At 47.4% G+C, this 23,163-nt stretch overlaps 1 protein-coding gene across 1 annotated transcript in view; it reads right to left on the reverse strand.

The window, feature by feature from the left end:
- Positions 1-7,833: 7,833 nt before the first annotated feature.
- LOC149327359 (synaptotagmin-5-like) overlaps positions 7,834-23,163 on the reverse strand; it is a 73,779-nt gene continuing 58,449 nt past the window's right edge. Inside the window, exon 7 of the mRNA XM_089563815.1 lies at positions 7,834-17,615. Within this exon, the coding sequence (XP_089419941.1) occupies positions 17,293-17,615 (323 nt within the window). The 3' untranslated portion in view covers positions 7,834-17,292. The remainder of the gene's footprint in view (positions 17,616-23,163) is intronic.

The following is a 23,163-nucleotide window of genomic DNA, read 5'->3' on the forward strand; positions in this document are numbered from 1 at the left end:
ATTTTAAAGCTCTCATCGGATAGCTTGCCTCGCTTCTTAGTGAATAAGTCCGCACGTACGCTAAATAGGCGCTCGATGAACGCACTGTATGGTACTCCTGTATAGACTTTCAGGAAGATCGTGGTGGAGCAGCGCAAAGGACGGGACACAAGAAACAAGGAAAGACGTACACAGACGTACACGTCCTTTGCGCTGCTCCACCACGATGCAACAGCACCAACTAGCCCAGCAACTTGCTCTTTCAGGAAGAGCTGGTGAACGCGTGGAAAGTTTTCCTTCAGCCCACTCAGCGCAAAGTTTCGCGGCACCAAAAGGTATCGAGACAGTTCGTCACCTTCACTTGACCACGATGTCGAGGAGTTCCCGAAGAAGTCATCCTCTGTTGTGGTGGAGCTGAGGCTGGTCGCTGTCTGGATGCCTGCAAGCCGAGAAAATCTCGAAAGCTCGCTTTTAACGCTCTCGAGGACAACATTTCGCTTCGCTTCATCGTCATTCCACGACAACTTGAACCTCGGCTACTACACCATGAGGTTACTACACGTTATACCATGGCATAACTCCTGGCCTCCATAGATCACCTCAAAACAAACGCTGCTCCCGAACACGACGGCGCACTTATTTTTTCGCAATTTGGAAGGCCCTGCTCTACAATCCCTCCTTGATACATTCAATGAGGTGTGGCATTCAGGAACTGTTCCTACAGATTGGAAATATTCTACTGTTGTACCGATACCCAAATCAGGTCAGCCGCCAGTTTCTCCTTTCGGCCCTCCACCCTATTTCACTTATGCCTACTACCTGCAAGCTTTATGAACACAATCTAGAAACTCCCTTGTCGTCGTGGCTGGAATCGAATGATTGTTATTGAGAATCTCAAAATGAGTTCCGCCTTCAAATTGGAACAGAAGATAGTCTTGCTGTTTTGGCTGCGGGCGTACTAACCATTCTCCCCTATGGCATCTTATTCGTACGGTGATCGCTACTGACATCACAAAGGCATATGACAACGTCCTTTACTTTGCAATTCTTGGCGCCCTTCAAGATCTCGGTCTCCCGCATTGGTTTCTCCTCTCAATTCACTCATTTTTAACAAGCAGAACCTCCAGTGTAAGTGCCCTTGGGAAGCCTTTTGGTCACTGTACCTCCAACCGCGGTGTACCCCAGGGCTCCGTCCTCGCCCCCACATTATTTAATGTAACTTTTATTCCTCTTGTCAGAGCCCCAGAGAAAATGCCTTCTGTACGCGTTCTTGCGTATGCCGACGACATAACCTTGTGGTCCTGTCATCCAGATGCGTCTGTGCAACAGTCGGCGCTCCAGCAAGCGCCGACTGTTGCAATACTGGCAACATGCCTCGACGTGTCCAATGTTTTTCAGGCGAAAGCCTTTAATGCCTCATCGTTGTTGACAGAAGGTTGTCCGCAGAGGTGTCACGCTTTTTCTAGTCAGACCAAAAAAAAAAAACATTTGTGCACGTAGAGATTTCAACCACCATCCTTCCGGTCCGCAGCCGAGCGCGCTAATGCTACGCTACTTCCTGCCAACGCATAAGTAGTTCTCCTTGTCTAGGACGCTGGAGAGTGTTTGCAGAAAGGCGTCAAATCAGACGGCTGCCTCCCAAACGCCCTCCAGTGTCTCCAGCATTTGAGATTAACAAACAATTGTGTACAAACATCTTAACCATATATCAGAGTGACACAAGCAACAACACCGCGCTAAAGGCTTTCACCTCACCGCAAGTTAGGTCATCAAAGTCCCCCCTCAATTTTTTTTCTTTGTTTCAAGGAGCACAGCTATACCTTTAAGTAGGTACATTCCTCGTAAGTATATTGTGCTTGCGGATAGCTTGAGCGCTTCATCACCCGTATCATCCATACCTGACGACGCCGAGGTTCACGCTGTCTCAGTCCTGTTTGATACGGTCACAGAACCAGCATATCATCGACTGTTAGCAGAAAATGCAATATGTCGGTGTGTGATGATTAGGGCCCGGAAATCTAGGCACTAAAGAGCCCCGAAATAGGCAGGCATCTAGGCTCTAAAAAATATTGAAATAAGCGCTGTAAAGCAAAAATGGGCACTTTTAATAATAATCTTTATTCATAACTGCAAGAATTGGAAGTCAAGCCTGGAGCGCACGCAGTCCTCAACTGAAGCAATAAAGCGCATTCTCAAGTTTTCGATCTTGAAGTTCCTTCGTTTTTCGGTAAGCATAGCTTTGTACTTTAAAAGGCTTCTTTTGACATCACATGAACTTAGTGGCGCGAACCGAAATTATGAGTGTTGATAAAGGCCTTCAGGTGATGTGGCCGTATCGTCTCCACGTAGGAAGTCTCCGATTTCGGAAACTGTTTCTAAGAATCAATTTTTTTTTCTACCAATTCTTGCATCTACTAGAAGCAGTAGCGCCCTTCCCTTACAGTCTCCGAAGTGCTGCTGGTACTTCTGCCACTACCTTCAACGATTCATCTATTGAGAGTCCAGCCTTTTTCAACTTTGTAATCCTTTCCGTCAATGTTGAGAAGTTTGCACTAATCTATGTCAGGTCTTTCCAAACTAGCCTCTTGCTCCACTTCGAAATAAACACTACGTTCAAGTTACAATTCGGCAAAATGTTCGGCGAGACCTGCGTCTTTTCTGCGTGCATCGGCGCGCGCCTTTCGCCAGACTTAAGATGTTTCAAAATTCAAAAATGGCACCGAGGACCGAAGTGCCGGATTTAGGCATTTATAGGCAAAAAGTGCGTTTAAATAGGTAGTATTTCCTAAATATTACAAAAAGGCAGGCAAGTGCAAAAATCCCCAGTTTAGGCATTTATAGGCATGTTTAGGCAAATGCCTAAATTTCCGGGCCCTAGTGATGATATGTTTTAGGGTTGAGGCTGTGCGAAAAGAGCTTGAGCCATACGAGTCGGATGTTGCTCTTCAAAAGCTCAAAAGTTGTTATACCTCAAAACCATCGGTCGGAAATGCTGGTTAAGTTGCATGGCGGCCATATGGGAATAAACAAATGCAATCAGTACGCCAATTAATGTTTTGACCTGGGATGGCAGGGAACATTGAAGGCATGATTAAACTGTGCCCGCTTGTAGGGGACACCTACCGCCAGCCTGTTGAAGCATTCATGATGAGACCGCCGCTATGACACTCTTGGTTTCGGGTAGGTGTAGACGTTTTCCAGTACGCCGACAAATCATACATCGTAATGTTTGACCTATTCTCCAATTACCCAGAGGTCGAATACCTGAAGGGTGGCAGTTCTCGAGGAGTAATATCCCACCTAACTTCCATTTTTGCACGCCAGACGATCCCAGTCGAAGAATGCTTTGATAATGGGCCCAGTTTACGTCCAGCCAATGTCTAGTATTTGCAAGAGACTGCATTTTGACCACATTGCATCTTGCCCAAGCACTCCACGCTGTAATGGTCTTGCCGAAAACGGTGCCCAAACTGAAAAAGGCATCCTAAATAAAAGCAAGTACCGTATTGAAAACTTATGTTTGAGTCACTTGAACTACTGAGCTTCTACAGCTCATTGGAGATCACCCAGTGAGCTGCTCATGGGTCAAAGACTGCGCACCTCTCTTCCGGACCTCACTATTATATGACCAGAGCAACTTCAAAAGTGTCAGCCAGCCTACTCTGGATCACCTCTGACACCACTGCGTTCTGGAGTCTGAGTCCGCATCAGGGATAACCGCTCACGGAACAGCAAGGCACAGGTTCAAAGCATGGTCGCGCCACGCTCTTACCATGACGTCGCAGGGGATGGCAGAGAGCTGAGCAGAAATCGACATCTTCAGCTCTCGCAAGAAAGGTATCAGCGGGAACATGTCCTAGCCGAGATTTCCATCGTCATACAAGACACTCATGCAGCACCGGTTGAGTCAGCACTACTGTCCGCATAATGAGAAGCCCTGGATCCCAGCCCACCAATAAATCCACAAGAGAGTGATGCACTGTGCCCATTGACGTCACATTCAGTACTGTACGTAGGCCCACGACGTTCTTCAAGGAGACATCGTCCATGCCATAACTTATAATGGTTCTTTCAGACAAGTGGCAGTAATCTGAGAGTGGCAGTCTTTCCTAAGGAAACGGGGATGTAGCGGAGTCTGCGCTTTTCTAACCAGTCATGTCCATTTCTCAACAAGCAAGTTACATACAGACTGTCAAAATAGAGCCACCTCTCTTTCCCGTCGCGGCGACCCAATTCGGATGTTGTTGCTACTCCTGCAGCCCGTACGACCGTAGACGATACACAGTATCTGTAAATAAATAATAAACGACGTCCCGCTCTAAGGCTTTGGGAAATAGCGGGAGAGGGAGAGACGGACGCCATGAAGGGACTCCAAGGCTGGCCGCTTTGGTGTTGAGCGGGAGTTTTCGCACTGACTGCGCTAACAAAGCAGCCAGGTCTAGCATAGGTGGGAGGTGCTGCACATGGGTATGGTAATGAACGCTGCGAACTAACTGCAGTAAATGACGAGAAAAGAGAGAAATACCTGTTTTCATTAAGAGTTTCTTTATGCAACCTCTCATTCAATTCTGTGTTTGTTTTTTTTACATTAAGAGAAAAAAACGTTCATTTGTCGCATAAAAACGTGCTCAACTGGTAACTAGCATGCTCGAAAAATAAGCCCCACTTGTGAACCTCTTTGTTGGACAAGCCGAGTTGTATCCGAATTTGAATTCGATAAGCTATAAGGCCCGAATTCCGAAAAAACAAATGAGACAATTTTTCCCTAAATTCTATAAACATGTAAAAGCAGAATTGCATTAAAGTTGACTTGTCCTGTTATTTTACTGGTGGCATTCTAATGTTGGCTTATCCTGCTTCTTTTTCGTGTCGTCCTATCACTGTGTAGGCATGCTTTTGTCGACATGAGGCACACGTGCGTGTGTTCTTGCTGCGACTGAGAGAAGGATGAAAAGGAAAGTGCACGGGCCTGCCTACTGGCTCGACCCGAGCCACCACCGCGGCCTAGTGCAGATAGTGGAGAGTTATAAGATAAGAGGAAAGAATGAAGGAGAGACGCGCGTCGCAACATTCCGCGTCCGCCAAAGCCAAGACGCTGCCTCACAAAACAGATACCCTAAGACCCCAGTTTCACATTGGATCTTGGGGTATCTGTTGTTTCGAAGGTGTAGGTTGCGCAACCACGGACGAACCACGAAGAAAAGACCGAGACACACACTAGCGCACACTAGTGCGCTAGTGTGTGTGTCTGTGGCTTTCCTTCGTGGTTCGTCCCGTGGTTGCGCAACCTACACCTTCACAACGTCATGTACCAACTAGGCCCAACCCAAGTTTTATTGAAGATCTGTTGTTTCAGCCAGCGTCTTCGCTTCAGCGGACGCGGATATTGCGCCGCGCGTCTCTTGTTTCACTGCGATGGCTGCCGTTTTTATACCGATGGATGACGTCATCACAATTGAAGCGCCGCAGTGTGGGCAGGAGTATCGGTAAAGCGGCGGCGCTGGAGTGTAAACGATGTTGCGGGACTTATTGCCGCTGTACAGTTAATAGCGGCACCGTCGGCAGTGATGGCACAAACCCACACACACCGCAAGATCCTGCTCTGGGTTTACCCATCTGAATAATGCATTCGCACTAAACCTAGAAAACAAAGGAATTTACGCGTGCAGTGTACTGTGGGAGACAGAAGTCAGTCGGACGCGCGAAAAGTGATTTTCGAGCATAGGTGTCATGTTCTTCAGTAGTCACCTAATTTCGTTGTCACACACTAAAGCTCGTTACTCCTAGTTTCATCCTAGCAAGCGTGGTCTGGCACCAGCATTTATTATTATAGGGCCCGGAAATTTAGGCACTAAAGAGCCCCGAAATAGGCAGGCATCTAGGCTCTAAAAAATATTGAAATAGGCGCTGTAAAGCAAAAATAGGCACTTTTAATAATAATCTTTATTCATACGTGCAAGATTTGTAAGTCAAGCCTGGAGCGCACGCAGTCCTCAACTGAAGCAATAAAGCGCATTCTCAAGTTTTCGATCTTGAAGTTCCTTCGTTTTTCGCTAAGCATAGCTTTGTACTTTAAAAGGCTTCTTTTGACATCACATGAACTTAGTGGCGCGAACCTAAATTATGAGTGTTGATAAAGGCCTTCAGGTGATGTGGCCGTATCGTCTCCACGTAGGAAGTCTCCGATTTCGGAAACTGTTTCTAAGAATCAATTTTTTTTTCTACCAATTGTTGCATCTACGTAGAAGGAGTAGCGCCTTTCCCTTACAGTCTCCGAAGTGCTGCTGGTACTTCTGCCACTACCTTCAACGATTCATCTATTGAGAGTCCAGCCTTTTTCAACTTTGTAATCCTTTCCGTCAACGTTGAGAAGTTTGCACTAATCTATGTCAGGTCTTTCCAAACTAGCCTCTTGCTCCACTTCGAAATAAACATTTCGTTACACTACGTTCAAGTTACAATTCGAGAAAAACGTTCGGCGAGACCCGCGTCTTTTGTGCGTGCATCGGCGCGCGCCTTTCGCCATACTTAAGTAGTAGTAGTAGTAAAAACATTTATTTATTTATTTTTTTTTTCAAAAGGAAGAGTTAGTGAGTAGGGGGATGGGGATAGATAGATGTGGAGCTACAGTGGTCGATCTTCCCTAGTCCAGGATACCGTTGGCCTCCGCCGCTGCCTTGGCCCTCGCTGGCATAGCGGAGTGGTAGCGTGCTCGACTCGCCATACTTAAGATGTTTCAAAATTCAAAAACGGCACCGAGGACCGAAGTGCCGGATTTTGGCATTTATAGGCAAAAAGTGCGGTTAAATAGGTAGTATTTCCTAAATATTACAAAAAGGCAGGCAAGTGCAAAAATCCTCAGTTTAGGCATTTATAGGCATGTTTAGGCAAATGCCTAAATTTCCGGGCCCTGTTTATTAACAACTGTATAGTCTTTGGGTGCAGCCAGGAGACTTCTGTTCCTAATAGTACACTGCATCTAGCCCAAGAGAAGGTGTGCCGTGCACACTCCTATTACAACCACTTCATGTTCTTAACATGATGCATGGTGCTTGCATTCTCCAATATCATGCACTTTACAAACACCTGGCGAAAGCCGCGCACAGCTACAGCATTATGTTCTAAATCACACTGTTTATTTTCTTGAGCATGTATCTAGCATTGCGCCAGGTTTTGTTTCCAAAAGCACATCGCATTTAAAATAAGAGATTCACGCACTCTGAAAGCCCTAGCAATTCTGCATTAACCGACTCCCTGTGGTGGAGTCGAACCCTTCGTTAAACAACAATAGAGATGCTCATGTCACCTGAAGAGCGCAGTGCGATAGCATTCGAATTTACATTGGTCGCAGCTTCTTTTGCCACTTCAGCGTGCGTCATCAGGTTCTTTGCAATAGTAGGTCCATCAAATGCAATATTGCGACGACTGCTGGCTGCACTTGCAGGCATGCTCTATGCTATGGCGATGCCGGCATTTCAATACATCACATTTCTTCTCATTTTTTTTTATGTCGTTTCTATATCTAGGTTGCTGTCTAGAAACTAGGTTACTGACAACCCGGTGAGCAGGTTGTAATGACGTCAGATGTTACGTGAGCGCTCTCGACCAATCAGAGTGGCCCATGAGGGTAGGTTGTGATGAAGCAACAAGGTAGCCTGACCTCTCTCGACCAATTAGCAAATTTTGTGACACCGGACACTGGCGCGATTTGGGTGTCGTAACTTTATGCAATCGCACTAAAACCGTTGCTCCTTTTGCTTCTTCACTGAAATCCCACGAAGCTCCTAGTGGGCGTCAGGCCCTCGGAGAAGTGAACGAGGCGGCAGACATTCGGAAACAGGTCATATCATATATTTCAAACGTGTACAGCTCTTCCCCACGAGGAGTCCGGAGACGGGAGAGAGAGAAAGAGAGAGAGAGATGGGGCAGGCTGAGCAACGCGTGCCTCGAGCAGCACCTAAAGCACTTTGCCGGGGGCCGCCGGCAGTCAAGGAGATAGGAGAGGCTCCTCTGGGCGCCACGACACTTCCCGACCCTCGCTAGGGCTGAAACTCACGCAGTCCCTATCCAAGAACATCACGTGGTGCTTCTTTTTCACGCCGAGGTGGGTGAAAGGGTGTCTTATTCTCCTCCTCACCACTTACAGCAGTGGTGTAGATGCTAGGAGCCTGATGTGACGTAAGTGTACTGTTCTCATGCGCTCACGAGAAAATCACACCCGCCTGGAAACCGATGCCTCACGCAGGTAGCTTCGAACTGCTCTGCAAGTAGTAGGTGTTCGTGAGCTACCACCACGAGATTTATCTAAAGATGAAAAGGATACAAAGGCAAACAGTATGAAAAGAGAAATTATGAATGGGATTGTGCTCTTTGGTTAGCGGTTAACCTTATTATTTGACATTCCTCCGTACAATTTTTAGGGTTTTTGGGTGAAAAAGACGTAAGATGACGAAACAATTTATTCAGGTGTCTATAGCTGCCCAGTCACAGGCAGGTTTCTTGCCTTTCCGAGTATACTGAATTATTGAAAGAAAAAAAGGTCAGGAATCTTGCAGACCTCTTGAGAAGACCTGAAAAAATTTATTTTATCTGTGACAAAGCGGTCGATGCCATGTTTCCAGCCTGCAAGCATAGGAATGTGGCATCGATACATCATTTACTCTCCACATATAAGCTCTTTTTAATGACATAAGAAGCTCTTGGTAGTGCGCAAATGTTACTTCGGAGAATTACTTTAAGATATTGTATTTTCAGTCGAAGGCTTCCTTTTGAACGTAGGTCAATATGGTTGGTATCTCTCGACGCAAGCACCGTATTTTCATATTGTTCTTTTGGCAACTGCACTAAATATGGTCGAATTAATAGTTCTCTGCTTAGAAAGTCTTTGCCACGTGCAGCAAAGTTTTATTTGTGAGGTTGGCTAAGACTGTCAATTGACGCGTCCAGAATGACGACAGCACCGGCCACCGGCGCAGTGACTGCACAAGGTAGTCATGCATTGGTGGCGTATCCCACTGTTTCCGACGCCTGTACATAGAAAGAGCACACCTAATAGTAATAGTAATAGTATTTAGAAATCTCAACGATGAGTCGCGGCGCCCAGGAGAGCCTCTCCCACGACTGTGGACGGAGCACACCGCGCACGATCAGCCTTTTTCTGGGCGGACCCGCTTTATCCACTTTAGCCCCGACGGGGAACGAGGGAAAAGATACGGATGCTGTTGTGACATGTCGACGTTTCCTTTTCCTAAGATTACTAAAAAAAGCAGATTAAAGGGATGAGGTACGAGGTGATCTTGTGTTATTTCTTGTGCCAGCTGTTAACGTCAACAGGAACCAGTAACGGAACATGTGCAATGACAAGCACAGCATAGAGCTCAAGTATATCGAAGCATGTACTCGTATATTTTTGGTTGTAGCATAGTTTTCCAGCTGATTTAGTGCATCCAACATCAGATATATTCCTATGCACTCATGTAAACCGAAATGAAGCTCACAACGTCCACCATCTACGCTCTGACCAACGCCCGATGCAAATCGCTACTCTTTGTTCTCCTTGTTTTTGATGAATGGAAATGGTACAAACGTACACTCATTAAACGCAAGAGCATGCGCGCTCTACGTCACCCATATAAGCTTTTCAAATAAAATATTGACGTTTTGGCAACATGATGAATTCAGCCAAGAATACTTTCAGCGTGCGACTTAAGTTCCGTGCAAATAGCCAATAACAGCGAGTTCATGGTGGACGCTTGAGAGGTTGCACAACAACCGTAAGGAAGAAAACTGTGAACACCCGCACAGCACCGTAAGCAGTTGTGGTAACGAGCCAATAAATCGTGAAGCACGTGCTCGAATCTCCTGCTGTGTGTCACGGTAGGCCTAAACTGGGCTGTAAAGGCAATAGCGAGCCTCGGGGAGTCGGCTGAAGGCGGGCGCCGTGCTCCGTCCGCGCCCTCGTGCGTACACAGAGGCAGACACTCAACGAGAAACGCACAACGCCAGCAGCACAGCAGTAGCAGCAGCAGCAACGCTTTGCATAAAAACACTCGGAAAAACTTTGACACTGTACATATGTTTCTGATATGTATGCGAAGGACACCAGAAAAAACGAGAGCGTGGACCGCAAAGAAAGTGCGCGGCGGGAGTGCGCGCGTATCACAAGGAGGCGTCCCCGGGGACGGGAGGGACACGACACACGAGCAGGGCACTGACAACTTTGCGCAATGGCGGTGGCCACCACTGCTGGGCGTCCATTCGCCAACACTCGCGGCCACGGAAAGCGGGAGTACCCTGTTCCTTCCTTGCACCAGTGGCGACACTTCGTCACAATCTGAGATCTAGCAACAAAGAGTATCACAACTTCATGGAGCGATCATGTCTGAACAATGATTTTCTTAACGTGAGCAGCACTCTAAGAACTTTCCTTAACCTTCTTCGGCCTAGTACAATTGCTGTATAATACGCAGATCGGCTCCACCAAAAGTGTTGGCTGTGAGAGATTGAAACCTGTTTAAGCGTCGCGATTAGTAGGCTTTATTAGTTCAGCCATGTACTCTACTGCCCGCTGACGGTTCCTATTCTTTTTTTCTTCAAAAGACGTTGAGGCACAGCGGTCACTGTCATATGGGTGGTTAGAGTGGAAAAGAAGCTACTTGTATAATTGATGCAGAATTCATGGTGCTGAATAACTGAGGAGTTTGGACGGATACGTGCACAATTAATAGTGAGCCTCGGCAATGACATCTTTGGGGTACGAATGTCTGCTTGAGTGAGATTCACGCCAGCCCAGCTACCACTGCTAGCTCTACCACAACAGCTTCTCTGAGTTGGCCTTACAAACTTCTACCGGAAGTTGTTGGTGACGAGAGAGAAATCCGTCGAGGCGACATGAGAGGATTCTATTAGATAATAAGTAAGGTACGCGTTTTAGTTAAAAGGGTACGTGCTTTTCGCAAACGGTGAGGTCATAAGTTTCAACACTTGAATACAATACCCGTCGTCCTTCATCGACTCCATCCGAACTAGCGTAGTTTGTATGCATTTAAAGCAACTAGCTTTTTCTTATTTACCGTCAAAATTTTGGCCTAAAGACTTTCGACATCACCGTCGATCGAGGTAGATACCAGTGATACAACGGACAGACCCCAATTCCCGTGGCCGCTAGTGAGAGCGAATGTGCGCTCTGAACTCAACAGGATTCACTGTGCGCCCTGCAGCCATTCATAGCAAATGAGCAAGTGGATGGCTGAAATGAAACGTCGTCACACCCTGTGGTAAAAAGGAAGTGGGACCCTGATTACTCGACAACATCTTCCACCACGATGACGCAGTTGTTCATGGCTGACAACAGAGTTCTCCGCGGGTGACATCGCTGGGTGGCAAAACAATTACACATGCGCTGAGTGGATATTAACGGATCAGCGCCATGCGGGGTCGCAAGTCACACCAGGGTTGCGAAGTAGGAGCACCTCTTCCAAACTTACTCCAATCATTTGAAAGGAGGTCGCCTCTGTCTATTCACTAAGTACCCGCATTTCCGTCGGTCATTGCAGAGCAACTACCTCAAGAACTCCTCCTTTAGATCTGCTTTTCAGGAAAAACTATTTGCCTGTCTTAGCAATGGTTCAGGTAGACCTGCTTCCCAAGTGGAAAACAGTGTCACTCTTTCAGAGTGCCCATATCCAGGCAGCAAGACTACAACAAAATAGAACGGCAATTTAATATTAGGTTGGGCAAGTTTCTTTTTTGCTATTAATTCGGGTAGTTTATGCCCATAAACTCATATGAAGTCGTAACTTCATCTTTGCAAACTCTAGTGTTCTAGGCCAACTGCCTTGTTTCTTGTGCACTTTTGGGCACCATATATAAAACAAACAGTTTTTAGCACAAGTTTAGCTTCATTGCTATCTTACAGTCATTCAAATCGGGAGACCCCAAAGTGAAATGACACGGCGACTCCACATCCCCGACAGGCAACTCCAGACGCTTCTTGTCTGGTACAGATGCCACCAACAGTAACACTGTTCAGTGTACATCACTCACCATGCGTGCACAGACACAATGACTGCATGCTGCCCGCAGACGCAGCATCATTCCTACACTCCTTTCAACTCTTCACTACAACAATTCTGAATTACCCATCGATGCTTCGGCGAGCATCCCTTTGACTCGAAGAACTGTGTCGCCGTTTCGGCACCATAGTCTAAACGCATCAAGTCCACTGACTCGAAGTGAAAACTGTTGGACGGGACACGTAAACAAAACAGGATCAGTGGTTTTATGCTGCTTCGGTTTCACATCGAGTCCAACAAGTGCCTAAGCTGACTCGACGCACCAAGCACGGACAAACTATTTCGAAAAACGGGCAACTTTACAGATTTGTGAGGTGCTGGTGAATGTAAAACTCTGTTGTAAGGCCTTATCCTTAACACGCTTTAGCGAGTTTGAAAGATAAACTCCTCCAATTTCGCGGCAACAGTGACTCTCACGCTGAACGAGAACAGTAACTGTGAGCTTCAGGAACACTTTCGTCCCGTCTCAAAACGGGCATCACACATTTGGCTGAAAACATGGCTGAAAACCTTGTCCGTGACCTTCACTTTAGTAGGTTTTAGCCGAAGGCATAGATTTGAAATCGTGTGCCGTTGCATCTTGCCCCCCACTGAGCCTTAGGAAGCTTTCTCAACTTGGGACTTCAACAACACGTTTAGAGGTCGCGGCGAATACACGCGTCAGCAGAGTTGCTTCACGTCCTTCGCCATGAAGCGAGGACACCAGGCGTGGCTGGCTCCGAGGTTTGCACGAGTACAGACAATTGGGCTAGTTAATACGGTGGCATGTTAGGGAATGCATGTTAGACACCTGTGACGTCCTAGAGATGCCTCGTCTTCTGCCTGAGTCTTCCGCCTTCCTGCTGTGCGTTCCCGAATATGCCAAGGCTTTTGTGAGAGCTACACTTCGGTCTCACTGGATCTCGCAAAGTGCATTTCGAGTGACCACTTTCCTTATCTTCCCTTTCACTACAAGGACTTTGCGCCAGCACTTTTGCACCGTGGTTGTGTGACTGGTAGAAATGATCTATTCCAGTATCGGAAAGCGGACACTGTTCCTCGCCGCCTACAATCGGTCTCACACTCGTACCGTGCCGAGACGTTCGGTTTCTGAAGAGATAGACTGTAGTCACAAGCATCGGCTTGAATGTTTCCGCACTTTACCTCTCCGTCTTGTTGAAAAATACAGCTTCAATTCCGTAAACACGCGAAGATTTTGGTACTATTCTGGTTAAATAACTATGGATGATAAAAATATAGCCAACAGCACGATGACGATGCAGTCAGGTAATGAGAGTGGCCAGTAAGAACAGCGATACGAGAGTGAGGCTGTTTTAAGTATCCCTCCCGATGCTGGGAACATCACCTGACGTCACCTACTTAGCCACCTCGCCATATCACACTGTCTTCGTGTTGTTGCCTGCATCTCTGAGTAGTCTGTCATTTGGGATGGCGTTGCTAGCCATTATCCACTTTATTGTAATAATGCACGTGTATCACTAATTCACATTGTTTTGCCAATAATGTGCACTGCTTCTCAAGAGTGACCCGACTATTCACGTCTTTGTCACGTCACGAGAGAACAAATAAGCAAGCTGCACTCCTCCAGCGTCAGGAATCGAACCCTCTTCTGAATCCCTTCAGTATTTGGGAAATATTTTTGTTTCTTTTTATCTGCCCACACTATTTTATGTACCTTGTCAGCAGCAAGAGGAGAATGCTTTCCTAGCTGGCACCTCGAAACAGCAGATTTGGCACGAAGCTACCACGCGCGATGTCCCTGCAAGCTACCGCTGCAACTGCGGCCAGTTTACTTCGACAAAGCAAGGTTACATACCTTTGCGCATATATAGTGAGAAGAGAGCAGTAAGAAACGGTACCAAACGAACGCGAAGGTTCTGCAGAGAAAAAATATTTTTGGGGAACGTCGCATCCCTGCGCAATTCTTACTCTTACCCTGACATTACGTTATCACTTCTAGTTCATTACTTTACCGCTGTCCGGCTGTTAGTTTGGAACCACTTATTAAGCGTGAATGCAGGCCTTTAGTATGAAAGCTAAACGTACTTTAGAAGTCACATATAGAATTCTACAGTTCGGTTTTCAGCAGTCGACTGATGCGAACTTATGGGTTGGAAGACCTTCTTGTCGCAATCCCGTACAATGCTTTCTGGATACTATAAATCAACCTTACGCGCTTAACCATCTGCCTCTCCTGACTGCGCTGTTGAAGTCGAAAAATCTGAAACATCCGAGCCTTCGCGAATGCAGGCAACTGAGCTTATTGTTCGAAAGAAAAAGAGGTATGTAAGCAGGTTCTCTAAAATTGTCGAAAAAGAGAGCAGAAAACTTTTTTTTTCGTCAAAACAGATGTTTTCCGGTATTTCTGACCATTAACTTGCGGTGACACAATTTTCTGTAGATGTGTGCTGTCTCTTCTTGTAGTGACAGAACTGCAGGAACATACTACATAAAAATACAATACTACGAAAAAAGTTCTCATCACAACAAGACGACAGATCATTCTGTCGTATTTTGGGCAAGGTTCTGTTGTCTTTTAAACTAGGCGCGAGTCGATCGTTGCAGTTTCTATTGCTCGAACGCAAGACACCATGGCAGAGATGTGTTCTGCAACGCCACTGAAATGAATTCATCAGTTTCACTAGCCGGCCGTTTCACATGGCGAGTTGTGACCTTAGCATTCAGCAAGATTCATTTATCTCCCAAGAAAGAGGTTTATGACGTCAATGTAATAAATGTTGCGTGAGGAATGCAGGCTGATATCGTGAGGTCCGTACTCGCGCTCTGGCCCTCGATATATATACGGTAGTCATAAATCAACTGTCGCCTGAATTAAAGCGGTTAAAAAGAGTTTCTTGCACAGCAGGTCCATGCATTTTATACTCCGTCATCAGTGAAAAAATCGCTAGAATAAGTCGACTGAACAGCGGTACTGAAGAAGTGGGTTTGGAGCACCCTCCGAGGACTATGAACTACACGTCCAACTTATTGCCCCTGTGCTTAACCAAAGACAAGGTCAGCTGCACAAGCGCTCTTCTGTAGATTATTATCAGCTCAGAACCGTGAAACGTGCCTTTTTCTTATGGAAGAATGTCGCTGGTCATATGCCAAGAGTGTGCTTAAAGTAGCCCTTTAGAAATAAGATAGGCAATGAGTCCATTGCTTTCTCCTCGAAATATCACGTCAATTACGCCTTCAGCCATAAACAACCCCTTTAGAGCAAAACTAAATCTGAGTGCACGTAAGAATTTTGCTGATGCCTGGCACAAACAGCTCTTCAATTCACGAACAGAATCTGGAACGAATTCAGCAATTACCATGAAACCTTTCCTCGCGCTAGCCGAAAGTACTCGGTTCATTTCCTGTGTTTAGCCGTTGTGGTGCAAGCCACGAGACAGGCATACCATCAAACAGCTCAGATATCTGGCATGCCAAAAGAATATAAAGTTCGTGTTGCGAGTAAAACAAGCCACGAGATTGAAAATGCGATAAAGTACGGAGCATTGAAGAGGGTATCCGGAAAACTGCCATTTAAACAAAATGTCTGATGTCTCGGCTAAGAAAAGTAAATCTTGAACACAAGCGCAAACAACTTCTTCGAAGCGTAAAACTCTGCCAAGTCCCCGTGATTCGACTCTACCTTGGGCGGGGGGTTCTAAAGATGTATTGGAGACAAACCATGACGCTTTCCTTATTATAGCTTCCAATAATACACTCATTCCGAACCTGCTGTTCACTTTAAAACTACTTTAGAAATGCCTGGTTACGGCAAATTTAAGATGCTCTCAGTTTTCTTTTCTGAAATTACCAGCGTTAACGAATGAACGTGAATGAGTCTGAACTTCGGCGGTAGCTGAAGTAAGTTACCAAATGAGTTCCTGAACCTTGAGGCTTTTTCACAGTGGTGTTTGGTCGGTGAGAACTTCTGCTTAAGCTTAACCTTGAGCTTGATTGCTTTAATATATATTCTATTAAATATATGTCATGTTATCTTATTTCAAGATATCAGAAACGTTAGAGAGTTAGAGACTTTCAAAACATTACGCATAACAACCATGATACAGTGGCCTCTCCTTTAAAGTAACACGAATGAGTGAACATATGGTTGAACATATCTCGAAAAGGCTCCGATCTGAAACATTCTCACAAGCTGATACTAAACCTATCTCACTACAGAACAAGCTGTTCCCTTATCTCTAGGTCCGATGGCAACAGGCGTGTCCAACCTGAGTGTGGAGGACATCAAATCAGGGATATCCCTTTCGAGAACCTTCCATACATATATCTTTAAACGATTACACGCGAAATCTCCAGGGTGACTTTTTCTTAATTTAAGCTCTAATATTCAGTCCTAACTTGCCATTTAGCGGCAAGGGACATCTCTCTAAAGGTTTGTACTTCAATATTTATTAAACTATTATCGCTGAGGGCGCGACACACTTTTTACCACCTTAGACTCAACGCAAAAATTTGACCACAAGCAAGTTGTCCTCAAGCGACTACGCAGCCTTGAAAAAGTGAACAAAGCAACTATGGCCTGCATCTTCCTTTTTCTTTCTACTTTTTTCCTTCTTTGCAAATGTCACGGTTCGCACAGTTGCTTTCCTTCAAGATGACGACAGAGGCATGTTATGCGCACGTGCGATAACTTATCGCAACCACTTGGTATCGTGACAGCCTGTTCACAAAATGTGTAGGGTCTGACCTGGTACACACCGCAACTCATCGGTTCTTTGAGGCAAACAGTATCTCGGATAGAAAATATGTACTATACAAAAGTGCACCGCAAGACCGACTGAGGCAGTCTGAGGTGAAAGAAGAGGGGTACAGCCCGTGGATTAGCGGTAAGGGAGGGCATCACAAAAGGTGCCAATAAATACTTAGTGCCATTCTTTAAGATTACGGGTTGGTGGGATAAAACCTTGAACCACAGATTACTTGTCGATATTCTTTTTAACTGTTCGCTGCAGCTTGTGGGGAGCCACGTTAGGACCCTTACTGTGCCCCAGGGTCGCATGGACTTTTTTTTCATCCGACGCTACTTCTCTTAAACCTCTCATCGAACAGTAAGTACCCCGTGGGCGCAGAAAGCAAAGGCCCCTGCACTTCCATGCAGCGGTATCGAAAACATGGGTGTCGCAATACCGAACAGCTACGATTCGTGCGAGGTTCGCCATTTCGGTATCTGCCACTGGCGGCCAGTCAGAGTTAGCCCGTGCCCACACGGCTGGGGCTTTGGCTACGGACTGGGCTGGAGGGCGTGCCAGCGAGCCACGGCGCGACGCGGGTTGGCCAGCATGTCTCGCCAGTGGCGCTGGCCTTCCTCGGTGGCATCCCCCCCGGGTCCCAGCTGGAAGCCGCCCAGCGACGACGAGCAGGAGACGCCCGACGAGCCGTGCCGCCACACGGCGACGCAGAGCTGGGCGCGGGCCAGGTGCTCCTCGGACACGTCGAAGCTGAGCGCCTCGTTCCAGGCCGGCTGGGCGCTGCCCTTCTTCACGCTCGTCTTGCGCTTCTTGGGCTTGCGCTCGCCGCAGCTGAGGCTCACCTTGACGTACGTGTCTGCGAGTGCAGGCGCGGGATAAGCCTCGAGGATTTCAGAATAAAGAAGAGGTTTATACGGATATTTAAGACAATGGAGGGCCGGGGGTAATAATTCGTGGTTAAAGAATGCAGCGCGAAATAAAATGCACCATTCATGACTGGAATCGCCTGCAACATGAAATTGTTGAGTGCTGTTCCGAACCTATGTTCCGGGCGTTGCTATCGGATGTATGAGTGCGCAGTTGGCTTTTTTTTTCCTTTCTTGTCATGCCTTGTTGTTTCTTCATATTTATTCATTGTGTACTTGCTGTGTCATGCCTTGTTGTATTTCTTTTTTCCCTTTTTTTTCTTTTTTCTGGCCTATTCTTTTGTTATGTACCCCCCCACCCTTGAAATAATGCCTACGAGCGCTGCAGGTATTTCCAATAAATAAATAAATAAACGAAGAAGTGGACAGGACTGGCGCTGATAGCCAGTCATGTCCCCGTCCTAGTCCTATCCACTCCTTCGCTTTTTCTTGTCTTTTCGCGCTGCATTCTTTAATCATGATCACTGACCAACAAGCCCGAACAGCCACTTCAGTTCATGGGGGTAATAAATGCGCCGCAAGCAGCTTGACGCGGCCGTGAGGCCTTTTCGTAAAGGCAGAAGTCGGTAGCAGACACACATATAATTTTCGTCAGCGAAAAAAACCAGTGCGGGAGACGACCTGCGCTGATGAATAAGACAAGCTGCATATAAATACATATGCGCATATACATGCGTTCACTCAGAGTATATGTACTGACACTATAATGAATAACGTGCTGCAATGATACCACAAGTTTAGCACAAACAATAAAGAAAATTCGTGCGGGCATTATTAGGAGCCATACTAAAAATAGTGAAATCATAGGCTACAATGGCAACGTAGTCACAGGTATATAAGACGCTCTCGATACAGTCACAATACAGGAACACAGAAACAAAACGATCAGGCCATGCAACTGTGCAGATTTCGAAATGTTTACATTGCGCGGGTGAACCCTATTTGAAAGACGCACTAAAGGAATGTTTGCTTGATCAACATCATTGACTACATGCATTTCACGTGCACGTTGCTGAATAAGGGACACAGCGGACAAACTGATGATGACCTGCATCGATTCCTTACCGTATTCAAATGACAAACAGGATACTTTCAGTGAAAATGGAGCTCTTATAAGCAAGAAAAGGCCAAAGAATTAAATCCTGCTATCGCTGCCGTATACCGTGATTTCTGGCTATGATTTTAATAATAATTTTCTTTTTTATCCAGATCTCTGTGGCTACACCACATCGTCATCCACTCGCGATCATTGATTCGATAATTTTCTCGACGTCACCATGAATTCCACGAGCCCTTAGTGGTGGAAAAATACAGATTTGTGTGAACTCGGAACGTTCTTACATATACTCCTTGTGCAGCAGAACGAATACACACCAAGACGCAAGAAGGTGGAGAATCGAAATTTAGGAGCTAAACTTCAATAGAATTGATCAAAGGTTTAGGCGAATCCCCCAAGGTAGAGTAGATTTATAATAAAATAGTAATTACTCATTGAGTTGTGGGAAAGTCTAAAACGAGGGCTTGGAACTAGCGCTAAGACCCCGAGGCACCAAAGAATTTTTATCCAGAAGATGCGATCCTATTTTTCGTGCAATATTTACTAGAAAATTAGAGAGGAGGAAATGTTGGATGCTGGATGGAAGTTGCACACCCACAAAACCTTTTCCTTGAAAAAGCTTGCTCCTACTGACACCAGATATTTTAATAGCAAATTACGTGTTCCGGGGGCTTGTAGACATCAAATTTCGCATTTAAGCTCCACGTATGAGTACACGGAGTACAAGCGGTATATCGGGAATTCGCGACATTAGACAGTAAATGGTTAAGCTTGCCTTGAGCGCACGATGAAGGAGACAAATCTGCGGCTGTCAGCCTAATAGAACAGATGGTCTTTAGTACTATGCTTGTCACTGTGCAAGTAAATGAACAGGTGAGTTCAGGCAGTACCTTGCAACTTTTACTTTTCAGTTTGCCTATTCCAGGGCACTAGTCCCGGCCAGTAAAAAGTTAAGGGGAATCCCTCAAGGTTGAGTAGATTTTTAATGAGGTGTGAAGAAGAAGATGGACCCCTTCGCTGGACGCCGATGAAAAAGAAGCGGTTGTGGGATTGCCATCGCGCAGATCGTGTTGGTCTTGGTCGCCCCGCTCCATCGCCGACCTCGACGCCGTCCCCGACGTCCTTCTTCTACAATTGGTGGAGGTGCTGCCTGACCTCCTTGCCTCACGTATGGCAAGACGAGCTCGTATGGCCGAAGACGAACACCCACCGGCCGCCCCGATGCCCCAGCCGGTTTTCTGCTCTGGCTCCTTACGCCAGCGCGACCCTGCGCTCTTTAGCGGCACCGACGACACAGACTGCGACGACTGGCTTGCTTCATACGAGCGAGTGAGTTCCTACAATAAGTGAGACGACGTCACTAAGCTAACAAATGTCATCTTTTATTTGACCGGCGTTGCCAACTTGTGGTATCGTAACCACGAAGCCGATATCACGACATGGGACACATTCAAGACTAACCTTATCACCGTGTTTGGTCGTCCCGCTGTACGCAAGCTCCGCGCCGAACAACGCCTGCACGATCGATCACAGCGGCTCGGCGAAACATTCACAAGTTATATTGAAGATGTGGTCCATCTCTGCAGTCGCGTCAACGCACAGATGTCCGAAAAAGACAAGATCAAGCACATCCCGAAGGGCATCGAACATGACGCCTTTCAAATGTTAACGTCCCGGGATTTGACTACGGTTTCCCAAGATGTCAACCTTTGCCAGAGCTACGCTGAGTTGCGCAAGCAGCGCCTCATCACTCCACCACCTTCCGGGCCTGTGGAACCACTTTCTGGTCTCTCCTCTACATGTGGGAGCTCCACGCTGCTGCAGCAGCTCAAAGACTTCATCCGGGAGGAAGTTGCTCGCCAGATATCTTTACTTCCGACGAACTGCGAGCTGTACAAAAATTTGGCGCCCCTTCGACAGGTCATTGCCGACCGCGTGGCAGAGGCTCTTCCCTCTGTCGCTCCACCAGCTCCCATGCCTCAGCCCGCACCAGCCTTTGAGCCCCTCACATACGCCGACGTCCCTGCCGCTTCACCAATGACGCCCGCTCCTGTCGCACCACTGACGTACGCTGCCGTCGCTGCCCGACCACGGCCAGCTAGCTACCCTTTGGTCTACGCTACGCCTCCAGGACCTGTACAGCAATTTATTCCGGCGCCACAGCCTTTTATTCCACCTCCTCCGCAGCGCCGCAATCCATGGCGAACAAGTGACAACCGTCCCATCTGTTATTCCTGTGGGTTTGCTGGCCATGTTGCCCGGTACTGCAGAAATCGCACTCACGACGATTTTGTACCGCACCAAATGTCAGCTTCCTGGCAGCCGCCCCGAAATCAGTAGGCAGCCGCCGATCCATCTGCAAGTTCCGTCGCGAATGACCGTGGCTCCTTTTCTCCTCGCCGCTCAACCTCGCCGCGTCGCCGCTCCCTATCTCCGCTGCGACGGCGTCCCAATCTGGCGCAAGAGGAAAACTGATTGCCGCAGTTCCTGAGGCGAGAACTGCGCAACGAGCGAACTGTCAAAGGCCTCACGTATCTCCCGCGAATCTACTTGAAGTTTCTGTTGACGGCGTTATAGTACTGGCTCTGGTCGACACCGGCGCTGCTGTTTCTGCCATGGCTCCAAGTCTTTGCCGTTCATTGCGCAAAGTAACGACACCTATTTCCGGATTCTCACTTTGCACGGCAAGTGCCCAGCCTGTCAACCCTATAGCGGTGTGCACAGCACGAGTCGTCATTCAGGAAGTTGTGTACGCAATAGAGTTCGTCGTTTTGCCTTCCTGCTCTCATGATCTTATCTTGGGCTGGGATTTTCTGTCGCGAAATAATGCGGTGATCAACTGTGCTCGTGCAGAACTGGAGTTTTTTGCGCTTGACGTACCGTTGCCGAACGTTCCTTCTCCGAAAGTCGTCGTTGCAGAAGATATTGACCTTCCTGTGTGCTCTTTCGTCCTTGTGCCCACCGCTTGTGATTTTCCCCGCAGTGCCGATGTCCTTTTCACACCCTCGCCCATCTTTATAAACCGCAAAAGTCTTCCCCTGCCTTATGCCGTACTTTCTATATCAGCTGGCCTCACCGCGCTCTGGATTTCTAATCCGTTCTTCTTTCCCGTCTCCCTGCGTCGTGGCGAATGCTTCGGCACCGTACAACTCATTGATTCCATTCTCACCGCTGACGCAACCACCGCTTCGCAGCCTGGTGACTTGGCTGCACTCACAACACCTGTTCTTGCGCCGGACCAGTCGTCTCCTGACGTTTTCCTCCGCTCCATCGACGCCAATCTTCCTGGTCCTCAACGAACTGAACTTCTCGCACTGCTTCATCAGTTCCGTTCTTCATTCGACTTTCATCAGCCTGCTTTGAGCCGCACATCAACTGTCGCCCACCACATTGACACCTGTTCTCATGCTCCTCTGTGTCAGCGCCCCTATCGTGTTTCTGCCACCGAGCGCCGAGTTATTGAAGACCAAGTTGATACTATGCTTCAGAATGGCGTGATCGAGCCTTCTAGCAGTCCGTGGGCCTCTCCTGTAGTTCTGGTGAGGAAGAAAGACGGTTCTATTCGCTTCTGCGTTGACTACCGTCGCCTAAATAAAATCACGCGGAAAGATGTGTACCCTCTACCGCGTATAGATGATGCATTGGACTGTTTACAAGGCGCTGAACTCTTTTCTTCGCTCGATTTACGCTCCGGTTACTGGCAGGTACCCATGGCTGCGGAAGATCGCCCTAAAACCGCATTTGTCACCCCCGATGGCCTCTTTGAATTTACCGTCATGCCTTTCGGTCTTTGTAATGCTCCTGCTACATTCGAGCGTATGATGGACACTATTCTGCGTGGCTTGAAGTGGAAGACGTGCCTGTGTTACCTTGACGACCTCGTGATGTTCTCGCCGGACTTTGCGACCCACCTCTCTCGCCTGAAGCAGATCTTGAGATGTCTTGCGAATACCGGTCTGCAGCTCAACTTGAAGAAGTGTCGTTTCGCTGCTCGTGAGCTGACTATTTTAGGCCACGTTTTGTCCAAGGAGGGTATCCGCCCTGATCCCGCCAAACTTCGAGCTGTGACTGCCTTCCCGAAACCTACTACCATTAAGCAACTCGGGAGCTTCTTGGGCTTGTGCTCATACTTTCGGCGTTTTATACGGAACTTTGCTTCCATTGTCGCCCCGCTGACTCAGCTCCTTGGCCATAACTCAGACTTTTCGCTGTGGTCACCAGCATGCGACACCGCCTACAATACCTTGCGCCGCCTCCTCACAGCTCCGCCCATCGCCATTTCGACCCCCAGGCGCCCACCGAAGTGCACGCAGACGCCAGTGGTGTCGGCCTCGGCGCTGTGCTTGCTCAGCGCCCCTCTGGCTTCGGCGAATACGTCGTCGCTTATGCCAGCCGTACTCTCACGAAAGCTGAAACTAACT

This window comes from Amblyomma mixtum, chromosome 10, assembly GCF_055824585.1.
Source record: "Amblyomma mixtum isolate Tamu chromosome 10, ASM5582458v1, whole genome shotgun sequence".
Classification (NCBI taxonomy): domain Eukaryota; kingdom Metazoa; phylum Arthropoda; class Arachnida; order Ixodida; family Ixodidae; genus Amblyomma; species Amblyomma mixtum.